At 46.3% G+C, this 14,056-nt stretch overlaps 1 protein-coding gene across 1 annotated transcript in view; it reads right to left on the reverse strand.

The window, feature by feature from the left end:
• Positions 1 to 1,310: 1,310 nt before the first annotated feature.
• Positions 1,311 to 14,056, reverse strand: part of RHPN2 (rhophilin Rho GTPase binding protein 2) — a 64,180-nt gene continuing 51,434 nt past the window's right edge. Inside the window, exons 11-15 of the mRNA XM_066583743.1 lie at positions 13,344 to 13,538; positions 10,041 to 10,117; positions 8,668 to 8,814; positions 6,670 to 6,825; positions 1,311 to 4,124 (exon numbers count right to left, since the gene is read on the reverse strand). Coding sequence (XP_066439840.1) covers positions 3,870 to 4,124; positions 6,670 to 6,825; positions 8,668 to 8,814; positions 10,041 to 10,117; positions 13,344 to 13,538 — 830 coding nt within the window. The 3' untranslated portion in view covers positions 1,311 to 3,869. The remainder of the gene's footprint in view (positions 4,125 to 6,669; positions 6,826 to 8,667; positions 8,815 to 10,040; positions 10,118 to 13,343; positions 13,539 to 14,056) is intronic.

Raw genomic sequence — 14,056 nt, forward strand, 5'->3', positions numbered from 1 at the left:
TGGGAGTTTAGTGTTGACTCTAGATCTTCTTTGTTTCCTAAAAATATTTAACGTTTTGTTAATCAACAATTCGTGTTTTTAGGGATCAGCTGTGAAGTTCGTATAAACTGCTCATGGAAGAGAAACGGATTCTGACAGAACAGTTAGAGGTCCAAGAAGGAAAAAGCAGAGAGACTAAACATAGTATGCTAGACTGAAAACGATAAATGTTCAGCCCGTTTTCGCCCTTCCTACTCCCCATGTTGATCCAGAGGACAGCAAAAAACAATGAGGCAGAAGCTAATTTACCCCAGCCCCGAAGGTGAGATTACCTGCGGGACTGTGTCTGTACTTCTGATGGGGCTCTTGGAACTGAATTCATGATTGGCTGCGCGCAGGGACCAATCAGGGGCAGCTCTCAGCTTTCATTCAATAGCTGAAAGCTGCCTCTGATTGGTCACAGTGCTCAGCCAATCAGAGGCAGCCCATTCAGCAGGCGGGGATTTTAAATCCCCACCTGCTGAATACTACTGAGAACAGTGCAGGGAGAAGAGAATGAGCAGAAAAGTTTTTTGTTGTATTTTTTTTTTTTTTACACTCTTTATGTCAGTGAAGGGGACCTGATCCATAGCAGTCATGACCACTATGGTAAGGCATTGTGGAACTTATGTACTTATCCCTTGTAAAAGCAATCATAGGCAATGGCAAAGCAGGACAGGTTGTCCTGTTACCATGGCAACCAGTCGGTCCTTTGTGATTACATTGTGAGGGTCCAAAAATGTCACAGAGGGAGCGCCATCCCTTTACATGCCCTGATTTACATAGATCGTGGCATGCAGGGGTTAACAGTGGGGATCGCTGTCCTCATGTACCCCCACTGTTGCAGGTGGAGGCCGGCCATCAGTAACAGCTGGCTCCTGCTGCCAGATGGTGCAGGCTCAGCTTCCGAGATCGCACCATCCACAGGGCGTAAGCTTATGTTCTGTTGTGTTAAGTTCCACCCAGTCATGACATAAAATTACGCCCTGTGGCATTAAGTGGTTAAGAGTTAAGAGTTTTTGGTGATTTCACATTTCACTCCACTTAGAAATGTAAAAGTTTTTCAGTACATTATAATGCTACGTTAAAAAACCCCTGAAAGCTACAACCCGTCCTGCACGAAAACAACGAGCCCTCAGACAGCGATGGCAATGGAAAAAACAAGAGTTTTCATTTTTATTTTTTATATTTTTTTGAAAGTGGGGAGGAGAAAACAAATATGAGGGGGGGGGGGGAGGCCGCATCCTTAAGGGGTTAAACTAGTAACTAAAAACACCAAACTTGACAGCATGTAATAACAAATATTGTTTTATTCCACTGGGACGGACTAATTCCTGTCGCCCAGCAAACATGACGACGTCTACAACACATTATTCTGTATCGAAACATCAATCTAAATATTGCACAATTACATCTCCGTCAGCAACGCGTCATCTAAACTCTGCCGGCGCCCGGGTCCTTTACAAGTGGTCATCTCGGCTTTCTGCGGCACCAACAATGTCTGTTCAGAGTAGAGCGATCCGGCGTTTACATATTTACTCTTAAATACATTAAATATATACAATCTTATATAAACCTACAAAAAGAAACAACCTCTATAGTGTAACACATATTTAAAGTCTTGACTCGCTTCCCTTATTCTGGGGGTCGTTCTGTCAGATATGCAAAAAACAAAATCTGGTCAAATGTTTTAACCTTGCTCCTTTAAGTTGCATCTATGAAGAAATGGCTTTTCTCTAGCACTGTAAGGGTTAAAGTTTGTATACCGTTCCAATAGCTCCCTAGTTAAAGGGGGTGTACAAAAATCTCAAGGTATCCCACCCCCATGCACAGGCTTAATGCTGAGTCCCCCGTTGTCATCAGTGCGGGGTTGCATCTCCCATCCACAGTGACAGCATGCTGAATGGAGAACCAAGCATGTGCGCCCGCGGCTGCATTCACTTCAACGGGGTGACGGAAATACCAGAGAGCTTGTCGCTCCTCAATCACTGGTAGTCCCATTGAAAATGAATGTAGCTCTTTAGTCAGTCTCCTCCTCACTTCAAGGGGTGCAGTAAGCCCACAGTAAGGAGTACTGGAGATACAGCGGTGAGTCCCCAGCGATCTGTGGATTGGGGTAACTTGAGATTCTGGTACAACCCCTTTAATACACAATGTTATGTAATCTAAGGGGAGTCTGCACGTTTGACCAGAGCAATTCCCACCGGTGATCTACAACCCTGGAACTCCCAGCATGTCTGCAGCTACCAGGATATTCTACTGCTCATTCCGTCACAACAGCTAAGGGAGGCTCAGGGTGTGGACCACTAACCTACAGTGTATCTTCATATACAGATGGACGATCTCAGCAGTAACACCATATAAACAACATATAAATATACAAAGACGACATCCAGCGTCACCGTATATCCACCATCATGCAAGGCAGACGTTGGAGTCGGACATGTGAAATAGTCTCACTGACACCTTATATAATCAGTCATAACATCGTCTATAGCAGCATCTGGAGGAAAGTAAGGATAGTCTCTACCGGCGTCCCTTCTCAGTGTAGAAGTACCTTAGTCTTTGGTCTGTGGGGAAAGTGGCTGAGCTGAAAAGGATTATTTGATCCATCAAACAGAATGATTCTTACTCAAGTAACACAGCAAACATATCAAGTTTTACTACAGAATGCAGGAAATAATGTCACTGATGCACTACCACCAGTGGCCTGCAGGTGGCAGTGTTTCACCTTCAGAACTATTTTTGAGGGCTGTGTACTTCTATGTACACTGAATGACCACTTTATTGGAGCCCCCACTCCTTTCAGGATTGCCGCCTTATCTGTATGGAAATTCTCTCCGTGACCCCGCAGTACGGCATAAAATCATGTGACAAGTTTGCCGTGGATCAGTTTCAGTGTGAATCCAGTGATCTGAGTGACTTCCAACGAGGCCGGGTCATCAGTGCTAGACTAGCCGGGCCAGGATGTCGCAGCCAATCATGTAGGATTTTCTTATGTAACGGTGTGGAGAGTGTACAGAGAATGGCGCGATCATGGAAAAACGTAGCGAAAGGGGATCTTGTGAGCGGAAACAACTAGTCACCAAAAAGGGTCAGAGGAGGATGTCCGGAATCGTTCTGACCAACTAGTGCTACGCAGTTAAGATCGGTGGAATACAAATAACATGTCCAATCTCTGAACTCGCCATTCCTCAGCAGGCGACCAGTTCCAGCGCCGTTGTTTCTAATTGAAACAGAAAAGCGAGACTCCAGCGGGCAAAAAGAGCATAAAAAGTGTATCACAGAGCAGCAGAAAAACATCTCCTGGTCAGATGACTTCAGATTGCTGTTGTACCATCCTGATTGGGGGGAAGGGGGCAGAATTTGGCACATGTAACATGAACCGACGCCCCTTTTCAGGTTGGTGGAGGTGCAGGAGGTTTTCTTGGCACTTGCTGGGTTCTTGTGAAGGAAGGACCACGGAGGTCCAACGCACTACTAGATGGGGGTCTCGAATGCAGTGGTCATCCAGTGTATATTCCACCAATAGCGTTGACAACTATCTGGGGTCGGTGATGAGCAGCTGAAATTGTTAATGATCTGCTAAACTGGAAAGATTATTTTATACAGAGGATTACATTATAGTGAAAAATTACAAAAATCGTTTTATTTAACTATTTAAGAGCAGATTCCTTTTCCAGTAATGTGAGGGGATTTTCCTTTTTCACCAGCACCTTCTTCCAGTACGGGGGAGGGGGGGCAAAAGGGAAATCCAGTTGTAAGGAAAACAGTTGGAAATTAAAGTACTTGTCACAGCTCGCGGGATCGGCACAGCTGTCACTGTGCATTTAGTCTTTGGGATATGGGGATCAGTACATAGCGCTGTCACACGCCCGGCTGTCGTAGGGTGAGAGGAAAAGTCTGCTGCTTTGGGGTTTGGCGGCGGTGGCGGAGGGGAGGCACAGGGTGCTGGCGGCTTTCTGGCGGTTTCGGAATCCCCAGCTGAGGAATGATAGTTTCTTTGTTGCTTTTTGCGTTTTGGGGTTCTTGTCGTCGTCCATCGTCAGGCAGACCAGGGAGTAAGTCTTCTGCATCCCGACTGAGTAGGTGGCACTCTTGTTATGCTGTGTGAACAGAAGAGGATATTATCACATCAGGTTGGGTTCTATCTGTAACCATCGATGCAACTAGAATGGTTAACAAATAATGATAGAACAATTAAAGAGGTGACCAGCATTAGAAAAACATGGCTGCTTCCTTCCCGAAAGAGCGCCACACCTGTCCACAGGTAGTAGTGCAGCTTCAATGGGCTCATTTTCAAGGTTATGTACATTTAGATTTAGTAATACTTGGATATTAGGGAACTGCAAGTACAGCTTTTCCCTAGAAGTTTAGAAATCCCATTATCCTATGCCCAAGTGGGGAATTATGAGTTAACAGAGGGGGTCCCTGTTTAGGATCCTCATCGCTTGGCCATAGTGTAGAGTGGTTACAGTAAGTGTCTCTCTGGAGGACTCATCAGTTCCTTCACACATTGCAAAAACGCTGCGGATTTGTTGTGGATTTTCCGCAGGTTGGAGTTACAGCAGAAAATCTGCAGCAGTTTTTTCCTCTATGTGTGAACAGGATTTGCTTTAATCCCATTCACTTTAAGGCTGGGGTCACATGGGACGGAATTCTCGCGGAATGGTCGCACCAAAAAAACCACGAGATTTCCGCTGGAAACATGTAGCTTCAAAACCTGCGGCCTTTAGCCACGGGTTTTGGAGCGGTTTCGCCGTCAGCATTCTGCTGCAGCTTTCTCTCCCCATAGAGAGGAGAGAGGCCGCTGCGGTAAATGACAAAAGAATGCTGCGGAATTTAATTCTGTGCCGCATGCCAGTTTTCGTGCAGCTTGGCCGCAGTGTGTGGACGAGCTTTTTGCAAAACCTCGTCCACTTTGCTGGCTAATCCCGGGATTAGGAGCCGCGGACTCTCCACACGGAAATGCCACCCCGTGTGAACCCAGCCTAATAGTAAACGTTTCTGCTGTGTGTAAATACACCTTACACAGACAGTCTATTAATATGAATGGACACTGTGTAATGCTTCATCTCCCCTTTAGGGGCACTGTAGAGAAATTGAACACTCAGGCCACTTTTTACACATGTTCAGAAAAAGCTGTTTCGAAATCGCAAGTTTTTGGTGGCATTTTTTAACGCGCTTGACAGCGCTTTTAAATCTGCCCCATCATTGCGATGGGTGATGAGGTGCGTAAAACGCACAAAAAGAGAGCAGATTGTACTCGAAAATCGCTGCGTTAGAAGCGCTGTCTTTGAGCGCAGGTCTGTGAAGCCCCATTAAAATCAATGGCAGTGTTGTACCGCAGCACTCGCACCTTAGGCTGCTCTCACACAGCACATAGCGTGGTGTTTTAAATGCCTCGCTAAGCTCTGTACAATGTCCCATTGATTTTAATGGCGCATCGCAGAGTAGCGCTTTAATGCAGCGTTTCTAGCGCCACAATTTTCTAGCACAATCTGCTCTATTTTGGTCCTTTTTAATGTGCCTCATCACACATTGTAGTGATGGGGTGTGTTAAAAAACACCGTAGAATGCGTTCGAAAACGCAGCACGAAAAATCACGGTAAAATGATGCTATTTTGAACGTGCGGTTTAGTAGACATGTATGAGAGTGGCCTTACTTGTCAGATATCCCCACAGATCACAGCTGATCCCTGGAGATCCCGCAGAGAGACACTTTGTAATCTTCATATTGTCTAGGAGGCAGGGATTGTCCGAAGTGGAGAGCCCCTTTAAACATCAGTCATGGGAAATGTTGCAGCTTTCCCAGAGTGCTGCACACACATATGCTATCAATGCACCTTCTTGGATACAAGGGTTTTAGCCCGGTCTTTCTGCTTCGGTATCACAATTAAAGTGAATGCACTTCTGAACATTTCCAACTACTTGTAGCTGCAGGTTACTGAGCTGACACGGGTCCCACATCTCGTCCGCTTACAGTTCCTGAGAACATCGCACCTCGAGAAATTCACTTTTAAAATTTCCCATGCCGCGTGCAAATCTCAGCCGACCAGTCCATTGTGGGGTACGGGGCAGACTGTCTCCTTCCATAGCCCCTCAGTCTAACTATACGATGTGATTGACATCTCCTACGTTGTTCACTGGATGACTGAAATCTCATCCGGCGGGAGATCGTAGACAGGAGCATGTGCAGAACAGTAGGCCCTTTTGTGAACAGAATGGGATCAGTCATCTGCACATGTGAGGGCAAGGATCCCGTTAGCAGGAGGATGAATCTCCAATCAATGGCACTGCAGATGTCGGAGATATCCACCTTGCATAGTCATTGAGAGGAGGGGTTACTGAAGGAACTCTACTAGACAGTCTGGCCCGCCCACTGGACCGATCGGCCAAGATTTGCACGTGGCGTGGAAAATTTTAAAAAGGCGATTTCTTGAAATCAGATGTCAGTAGAAACTGCAAGCAGTTGATGTTTGGGAGCCGCTCCACCTCAGTAACCTGTAGCTTTATGTCACTTGACAAGTTCAGAAGTGCTGACTGGTTCCATTTAGATATTAGAAAGCAGCGACACAAGTGGGTCTCCATAGATCTTTTATGGTACAAGGGAAACGCTGAGTGCAGTGAGTAATGTGGACGCGCCCCTACCAAACTAGACGTCTGGTCCTGGATACTGATCACTTTGATCTCCTTCCCTTCTTCATTGATTCCTTTCAGCATATCCATGACTTCATTTATGGAGCACCATTTGCAGTCCTTGTCTTCCACAGCCACAATGTAATCTCCTTCTCTCACGCCTGCCCCCTGGAACATCAAAAGGGGAAACATGACTAAATAATTAGTTCATGGCAAACTCTGTAGGTCCAGATCTAGAATAACCTGGGGTCAGTTTGTTCTCATCTACAGTTTTTGGCTATTTAGCCTGTGCTGAGAAAATTAATCTCCAGGTTGCAGCCTTAGGCCTCCTTCCCACGAGCGTGACGGGCTCCGCCGCGTAATATTACGCAGTGAAGCCCGTCACGGCGCCCCCCAGAGCCCCTATACTTACCTGCGGGAGATAGCGTGAAGCCGCTTCCCCGCCCACCGCGTCGTGTGACACGCCCACCGCGTCACGTGACGCGGCCGGCAGTGTCACGTGACGCGCCGGCCGCGTCATATGACGCTGCGGCGGTAGGTGGGGAAGCGTTTTTTCACGCTATCTTTTCACGCTAACCAGCGGGAGATAGCGTGAACGGACGGCTTCCATTGACTGCAATGGAAGCCGTCAGCGCGTACAGCCCGTCCTCACCCGCAGCAAATAGAGCATGCTGCGGGTGAGGACGGGAGAAATCGCGGTGCGTAATTCCGCGGTGGAATTACGCATCGTGAGCATTGTGCTATTAGGTTCAATAGAACCTAATAGCAGGGGGCCACGCAGCGGATTTTTGCCGCGAATTTACGCGGCGTAAATCCGTTCGTGGGAAGGAGGCCTTACTGAGATTAATTTCCTGCATGATGCTTCTCCCTCGCTCACTGAGGATTTACATGTAGTTTTATAGTATCTGTCCTTGCTATAATAGAAATTAACTCTCAGTGCACAGATCAGCTAATCTGAGCAGGGAAAACTGCAGTGCAAAGCATGGGGAGGGTCAGAGCAGCAGCATCTCTTTCTCTCTGCAGCACACCCTCATAAGTAGCAGTATGAAAGCCATTACACAGCAGTACTGTGCAGTGTAGATGTGAGTCCAGTAGCTGTCAGGTGGTAAACACTATTGGGCTAGGTTCACACCTGTATCAAAGGCAGAAAAGGCTGGATAAAATAGCGCAGCATGCTTTGCTATTCTGTCCAGAACAACAGAGGGCAGGAACTGGACTGACCCTCTTATGGTGGCCCTAGCGCCATTTGTTTCCACCATAAAATGGATCCAGCATTTCATTTTCCTGATCCCATGACTAAACAGAAAAATGGAAACCCAAATGCTGGTATGAACAAAGCCGTAGCTGCAGCAGTATATGTGTGTTCCTCTCTGTGTCTCCTTTCTTCCTGCAGCTGCCTCCCCCTCCCTTCTCTCCAAAGGGTGAAAGTAAAGTGGTGGAGCTATTCAATGGGTGGAAGTATAGCGTTTGTTATGAATAGTGGCACAATTCTATGTGGGAGATGCTACGGCCAGACGTGTTACCTGTACAAGACCGATCAAGAAGTACACAGTGGGAGTGAGAGAAAATGGCTCAAGGTGCAACGACTCCAAAAAATGGTGATGAGATATAAAGAGTAAAAGCAGCAGCACAAACGCGTTTCGAGGAATAACCTCTTCAGTGGGGCAAGACATGCTGGGTGGCTACAGTGAGTATTGAAGTTGCCATGCCAGCACGGCCAGTAGGGAAACAATAGGGAGAGGATCAGGCCGCAGGTGTGGCTCCTGGTGTCTGAAGTGCAGACAACATGCAGCGGACAGCAAATTAGAAGGAAGCGAGACCCTTAGTGGCCAACACTTTAAACTGTTTTTTCAGCACAACAACAAAGTGATTTGCACTTTTACCAGTTATCAGATTGGCTGTCAGAGAAGAAAAAAACTCCTTAATCATCGCAATACCGACTGATTTACATGCGGGTGTCATATGGAATGCAAGAAAATATTCTGGTAACGCCAAACTATTTGTACTTACTGCAGCAGGACAAAGAGGATCCAGCGAGGTTATCTGGACCGGGCAGTCACCTTTTAAGACGAACCCAACCTCCCCATCTTCAAGAGTCAGGAGGACCCTCCTCGGCGCCGTCCACCTCTGCTTTGCTGAGAATACTGACAGAGGGCCCTGGAAATCAAAGTGAAAAAAACATTATTTGCAAGCAAAACAGAATGTTTTCATCATGTGACCTAGAACCTTCTTCGTTCAGTATACACCAGTATGCTCAGGTAAGCCGGAGATCAAGGTATAAGCATTTTTTGTTCTAATCTGCTAAAAGAAGGACTTTTCAGTACAGTGTAAGGCCGGCTGCACACGGCGGATTTGCATTGTGGAATCCTGGACGGGCTTCCGCCTCCGGGTTCCATAGCAAACAGCGGCCATAGCATGCTATAGAAAGGTGATTCTTCCTGCACACGAGCCGGACCCAACTGTGGTTTCTGCTCGCAGAGGACAAATCACAGTATGCTCCGTTTTTGCACGGACTCCATGCAGACGGCTTCCATTGAAGTCAATGGAAGCCGGCCGATCTGTGGCCTTTCTGCGGGAAAGGCAAGAGTTTAAAAAAAATCTGTACTGCGCATGTCCGATGGTGAGCCATGCCGATCATTTGCAGTACAGGCGAAGAGAAAGGCCGCGTGCACACGGCAGGGACGGATTCCACAGGCGTGAGCCCACAGTGGAATCAGACCCTGGCAGCAGCGGTTCCCATGCGTACCTGTCTTTCTTGCTCTTTATCTGTACGGTTCGCCATCGGACATTCGCAGTAGATTTTTTTTTTCAAACTCCTGCTTTTCCCGTGCCTTCGCCTAGCATGACACGGAATCCGCTAATTTTCTGCGATGTTGACTGCAGAAGGGCCACGGGTTGGATGGCTTTCATTGAATCTACTCAAAAATGGAGCATGCTGCGATTTTTTCTATGCGGGCAGAAACTGCAATTGGTTTCCGCTCGTTTGCAGGAAGAATCATTTTTCCATAGCATACTATGGACAGGATTTGCTGCGGAACCAGGAGGCGGACAACCGCCCAGGAATCCGCAATGCAAATCCGCCCATGTGCAGGTAGCCAAAGAAAGACAGGTACACGCGAATTCTGCTGCGGGCTCCAGCATGCAGAATCTGGCTCTGCCATTTGCAGGCGGCCTGAGGAATAACCTTGAGGGAATGACCACCGGTTGCTGAGAACAACGCCAGTCTGCTGCTCATAAGCCCTGTACAACATTATGTCTGAAGCATGTTCACAACCATATTAAAGTATCTAGAGATCTACGGGGATACCAGAATACAAGCGTTTGCCACCCCACTGTGTATACAAAGTGGTAACTAAATCTTTGTGTAGTCTGGCGGTACATACCAGTCGATGAAAGAAATCAATCACTTTCACCCTAGAGAGTGGCGGAGGAATGGTCTCTGCCTTGAACTCTGTTTTACCTGAGGAAGAGAAGAAAACTTCATTGTGAATACATTCCAGTAGATGAAATGAAACATGCTTCTTAGTTATCTGTGGAATCTTGCCATCCAAAGACAGAAACCGCACATGAATGATACGGAACAGCCGCGCCGTGTGCCGCCCACGATAGTGTGATACACCATCCTACCAAAAGTGATTGAACCCCGGAACTAGAATCACAAGTAGTATTTATTTCCATATGTTACTACTTAGTGGGGCTCCTTTGGCCCTAAGGACATAGGATACTCTCCATGGTATACTTTCTACTAACGTCAGATACACTTCAGGGGGCATTACCCTTCACTCATCCTGCAAACGACTGGCGAGTTCTCTCAAAGAAGATGGACGCTGTTCATATTTCCTGACCCAACATTTCATTTTGTCCCAAAGATGTTCAGTAGGGATCAGGTCAGGACTCTGTGCTGCCGGACCAATCATGGAACATCCATATCCTCAGACCAACGTAGTATGTGTGACAAAGCATGTCGTCTTCTTGGAAGTATGGCTGGGCATTCCCAGAGTATTACCACATTATTGTCTAGAATGTCGGGGTCACCTCCGTGTTCATGGTTCTTGTCACTACAACCAACGGACTGAGCCCATACTACGTAACACATCCCTAGAGTATAACTGGACCTCTGCCGTACGTAACTGTTGGCACAACACACTTAGGTAAAATTGAAAAAGGTGTGTCAGCAGCACTCAAAACACCAGGCACAAGGGCAAGCTGGTGAAGGAAAAAAAAAAAAAAAAAAAAAAAATCACACAATTACGTCAAATGCGCATGAAGGATGCCGAGGTAACCTCAAGGCCGTAGACCATCAACCAAAGGTAATGCAAATATATAAATAAGAGGTGGCAGCATAAATGGTGCTTCAAATTGTTACAAAACTCAAATCTTTATTGTTCCATCATAAAAGAGGCAACGTTTCGACCTGTTACGGTCTTTATCAAGCCGCTAAATAGGTGAAACAGGACGGTAAGTCCATGTTCCAGGATGGAACATGGACTTACCGTCTTGTTTCACCTATTTAACCACTTAGGTAAAAGGTGTTCTTCAGGGTCCTTCACGCCCAGGTACCCCTCATCTGATGTGAAGATGGAGTAGCACAATTCGTCTGTCTGTAAAACTTTCTTCCATTGCTCAACTGTCCAATGACGACACTCCTTGCAGCATTGTATACGGCCGATGGATGGCGCTTCATGATGGACGGCTTGTGTGCAGCGGCATAACCCATATATCCAATAACGTACGGCTATTTTTATATGTGATAATCAATAAAAGCTACATTATAGTTTATGACGCATCACATCTTTCTGTGAACTCTTGAATTTATTGGGTCTATGGCTGACACCTCCGAGGGTCTGCATATTATGTAGCATGGTTTAGGACATGTGACATACTAAAAAGACACGATCCATTTGGGGTGTCCAAATACTTTTGGGAGGATAGTGTGCATTATAAGATGCACATTAATCCATACAAGACATAAGAGAAACTGTTTGATTATCTTACATCTGCCAGGTCCCATAGAAGGGAATGGGAGCTATGCCTGCAATACCATGTTGAGCCACTCCAAAGTATACGGAGCTGTCTGCTTCTGACTCCCTACTTACAGATGCAGTGGACCCCTGCCAATCAGCTACTGATGATTGGTCCTGAGGATAGCTCAACCTCCAGAGCTGGACAACCCCTTTACTCAGTTATAATAATTAAAGTAAGAACATTTGCCCCTGAAATATTTTTGCAGATTACTACGGTCCTGCATGCCTTGGGGGTCCTGAACATTTTTGGGACACCTGATGTTTACAGCTTTCAATGGCCTTTTTTTCATATATGCTGAATTAAAAGCATGCATGCGCATCACTATATCATTCACTTCAATGGGAGCTGCCAGAGATAACCAAGCGCTCGAACTTGGCTGCTTCCTGCAGTCCCACAGAAGTGAATGTCGTGGCTATCCACCATCAAAATTTCATAACTTGCTGGAGCGATTTCTCAGGATTGTGAGGGCCCCAGCGGTCAGACCCCAACCCCGTGAATAGGGAATACCCCTTTAAGGATAGGGCAAAGACCAGCCAACTTGGTCGTTTTCGTAATCCCAGCCACCACCGTCTGTCGCATTCAAACAGTTGTTCCCATCTCAGCCACAACTTAAGGTGCATTTAGACACAAAGATGATCGCTCAGAAGATGGCTTTTGAGCGATCATTTTTGCATAAACTACTACTACTTGGTACTAATGCCCATTAGTAGTGTGAGAGAGCTGCCCGAGAGCTATGTTCAGGGAACAGACCACCCGCTGATTGCTGAATACATTCTCTTTGTTCTGCCACACTGATTACAGCTGAGACAATGTAATCAGCAGTTATCAGCGCTCCCGGGCAGAACACAGCGTGCGGTCCGTCTTATCAGCTGTTCTGCTTATTGGCTGATTTCATGCCGAACTGAAATCCATTGTTCAGCAGAAAACTGAAAGATGGGCACATTTACACGCAACGATCATCGCTCAAAAGATGGCTTTTGAGTAATCATCATTCTGTCTAAATGGGCCTTTAGTTAGGAGGACACCTTTAGTTTAACTTCTCAGCTCTTGGAAGATACCGATTCTTTGCAGAGTCTGACAGGCAATGCTGTCGGGAAGCAGCATGCAAATTAGCTCTCCTTCAGAAGGGAAAAAAGTCTCTCTAGTGCCACCTATAGATTGCTACTTCTTTGGTTGAGATCCCTAGTCACGTTTCAAGGTTTTTCGATGAGTAACACATTGACTTACAGGGTAGCTACCAATAGGCGGTACTACAGAGACAGTTTTCTTTATTTTGCATGAGAATAACCTGCATTCTAATTATATGCCAGATACATTAACCCTTTCCAATCCAATTTGTATCCCGGTTTTCCTAGGGGGCTTACTCTTTTTCTGCCATTATACAACGGCGCTATCTGCTGGCTAAAGCCAGTATTGCATGAGGCAACACATTGGATAGGCTTCGACAGCAGAGAGGCTGGCAATATACAGCAAGAGACCCCCAACGGACGTCCTCCAACATCGGAGCTGTACAGCCTTAAATCATAATGTCTTCAGAGGTCAGACAGTGGGTTGGAAAGGGTTAAGGAGGTCAGAAATACAATTATAGGTTCTCATTAATCAATCTGTCATCGTTATATTAGAAAATCTGCATCTTCATCATCCTGGCGTACCGTACTTACTGACTATATCGGGGGCCACCAATATTCCGAGGAAGTCATCTTCCTTCTTGTAAATTGAGTCTTTGAGCAGCGCCCTCTTGTGGAAAGCAGACAGCATCTCCTGTAGTACGTCGATCTGCTTGAGTTGGCTGCACAGATTAGATAACCTCAGGGCTTCTTCGTGACACACAATGGCTTTGGATAGATGCGCCTTCCCTACGTATGAGACAAAAACAAAGCACCGTGGATGGGACGCCGGACAGAGCTGTATGCACCGCATTCTACCATTTCCCAGAAGATACAATGGCAGCCGGTGAGGACTGGCCGCAGGTAACTACATTTGCTGACCAGTTTGCAGTGATATCTTTTCTATTGTTTAAGAGCAGAGAGGAATGTGAAGTATGTCCGGTATAGAGGGAGCGGCCAGAAGCGAGGGTGCCATCACCCCGCTGGATGGAATTTATATACAACTCCACAAAGTGGCACAGAGCCCGGATGTTATGTCACATAAAGCACTTGTCAGGAGGACACAATGTCACAGAAATGCTCTATAAATGGCATCTTCTCAACAAGAGCGAACTGAAAGCCTAATATCAATTTTATTCCAGGTAGAAGAGTTATTGTCGCCCATCTGTCCCAGACATAGAAATAAAGAGCTGTTTATATAGTTTCATATATAATTTATATATAGATAAAACCCACATAAAGAGTCACTTTGTAAAAGTATTAGATTA

This window comes from Eleutherodactylus coqui, chromosome 11 (genome assembly GCF_035609145.1).
Source record: "Eleutherodactylus coqui strain aEleCoq1 chromosome 11, aEleCoq1.hap1, whole genome shotgun sequence".
NCBI lineage: Eukaryota > Metazoa > Chordata > Amphibia > Anura > Eleutherodactylidae > Eleutherodactylus > Eleutherodactylus coqui.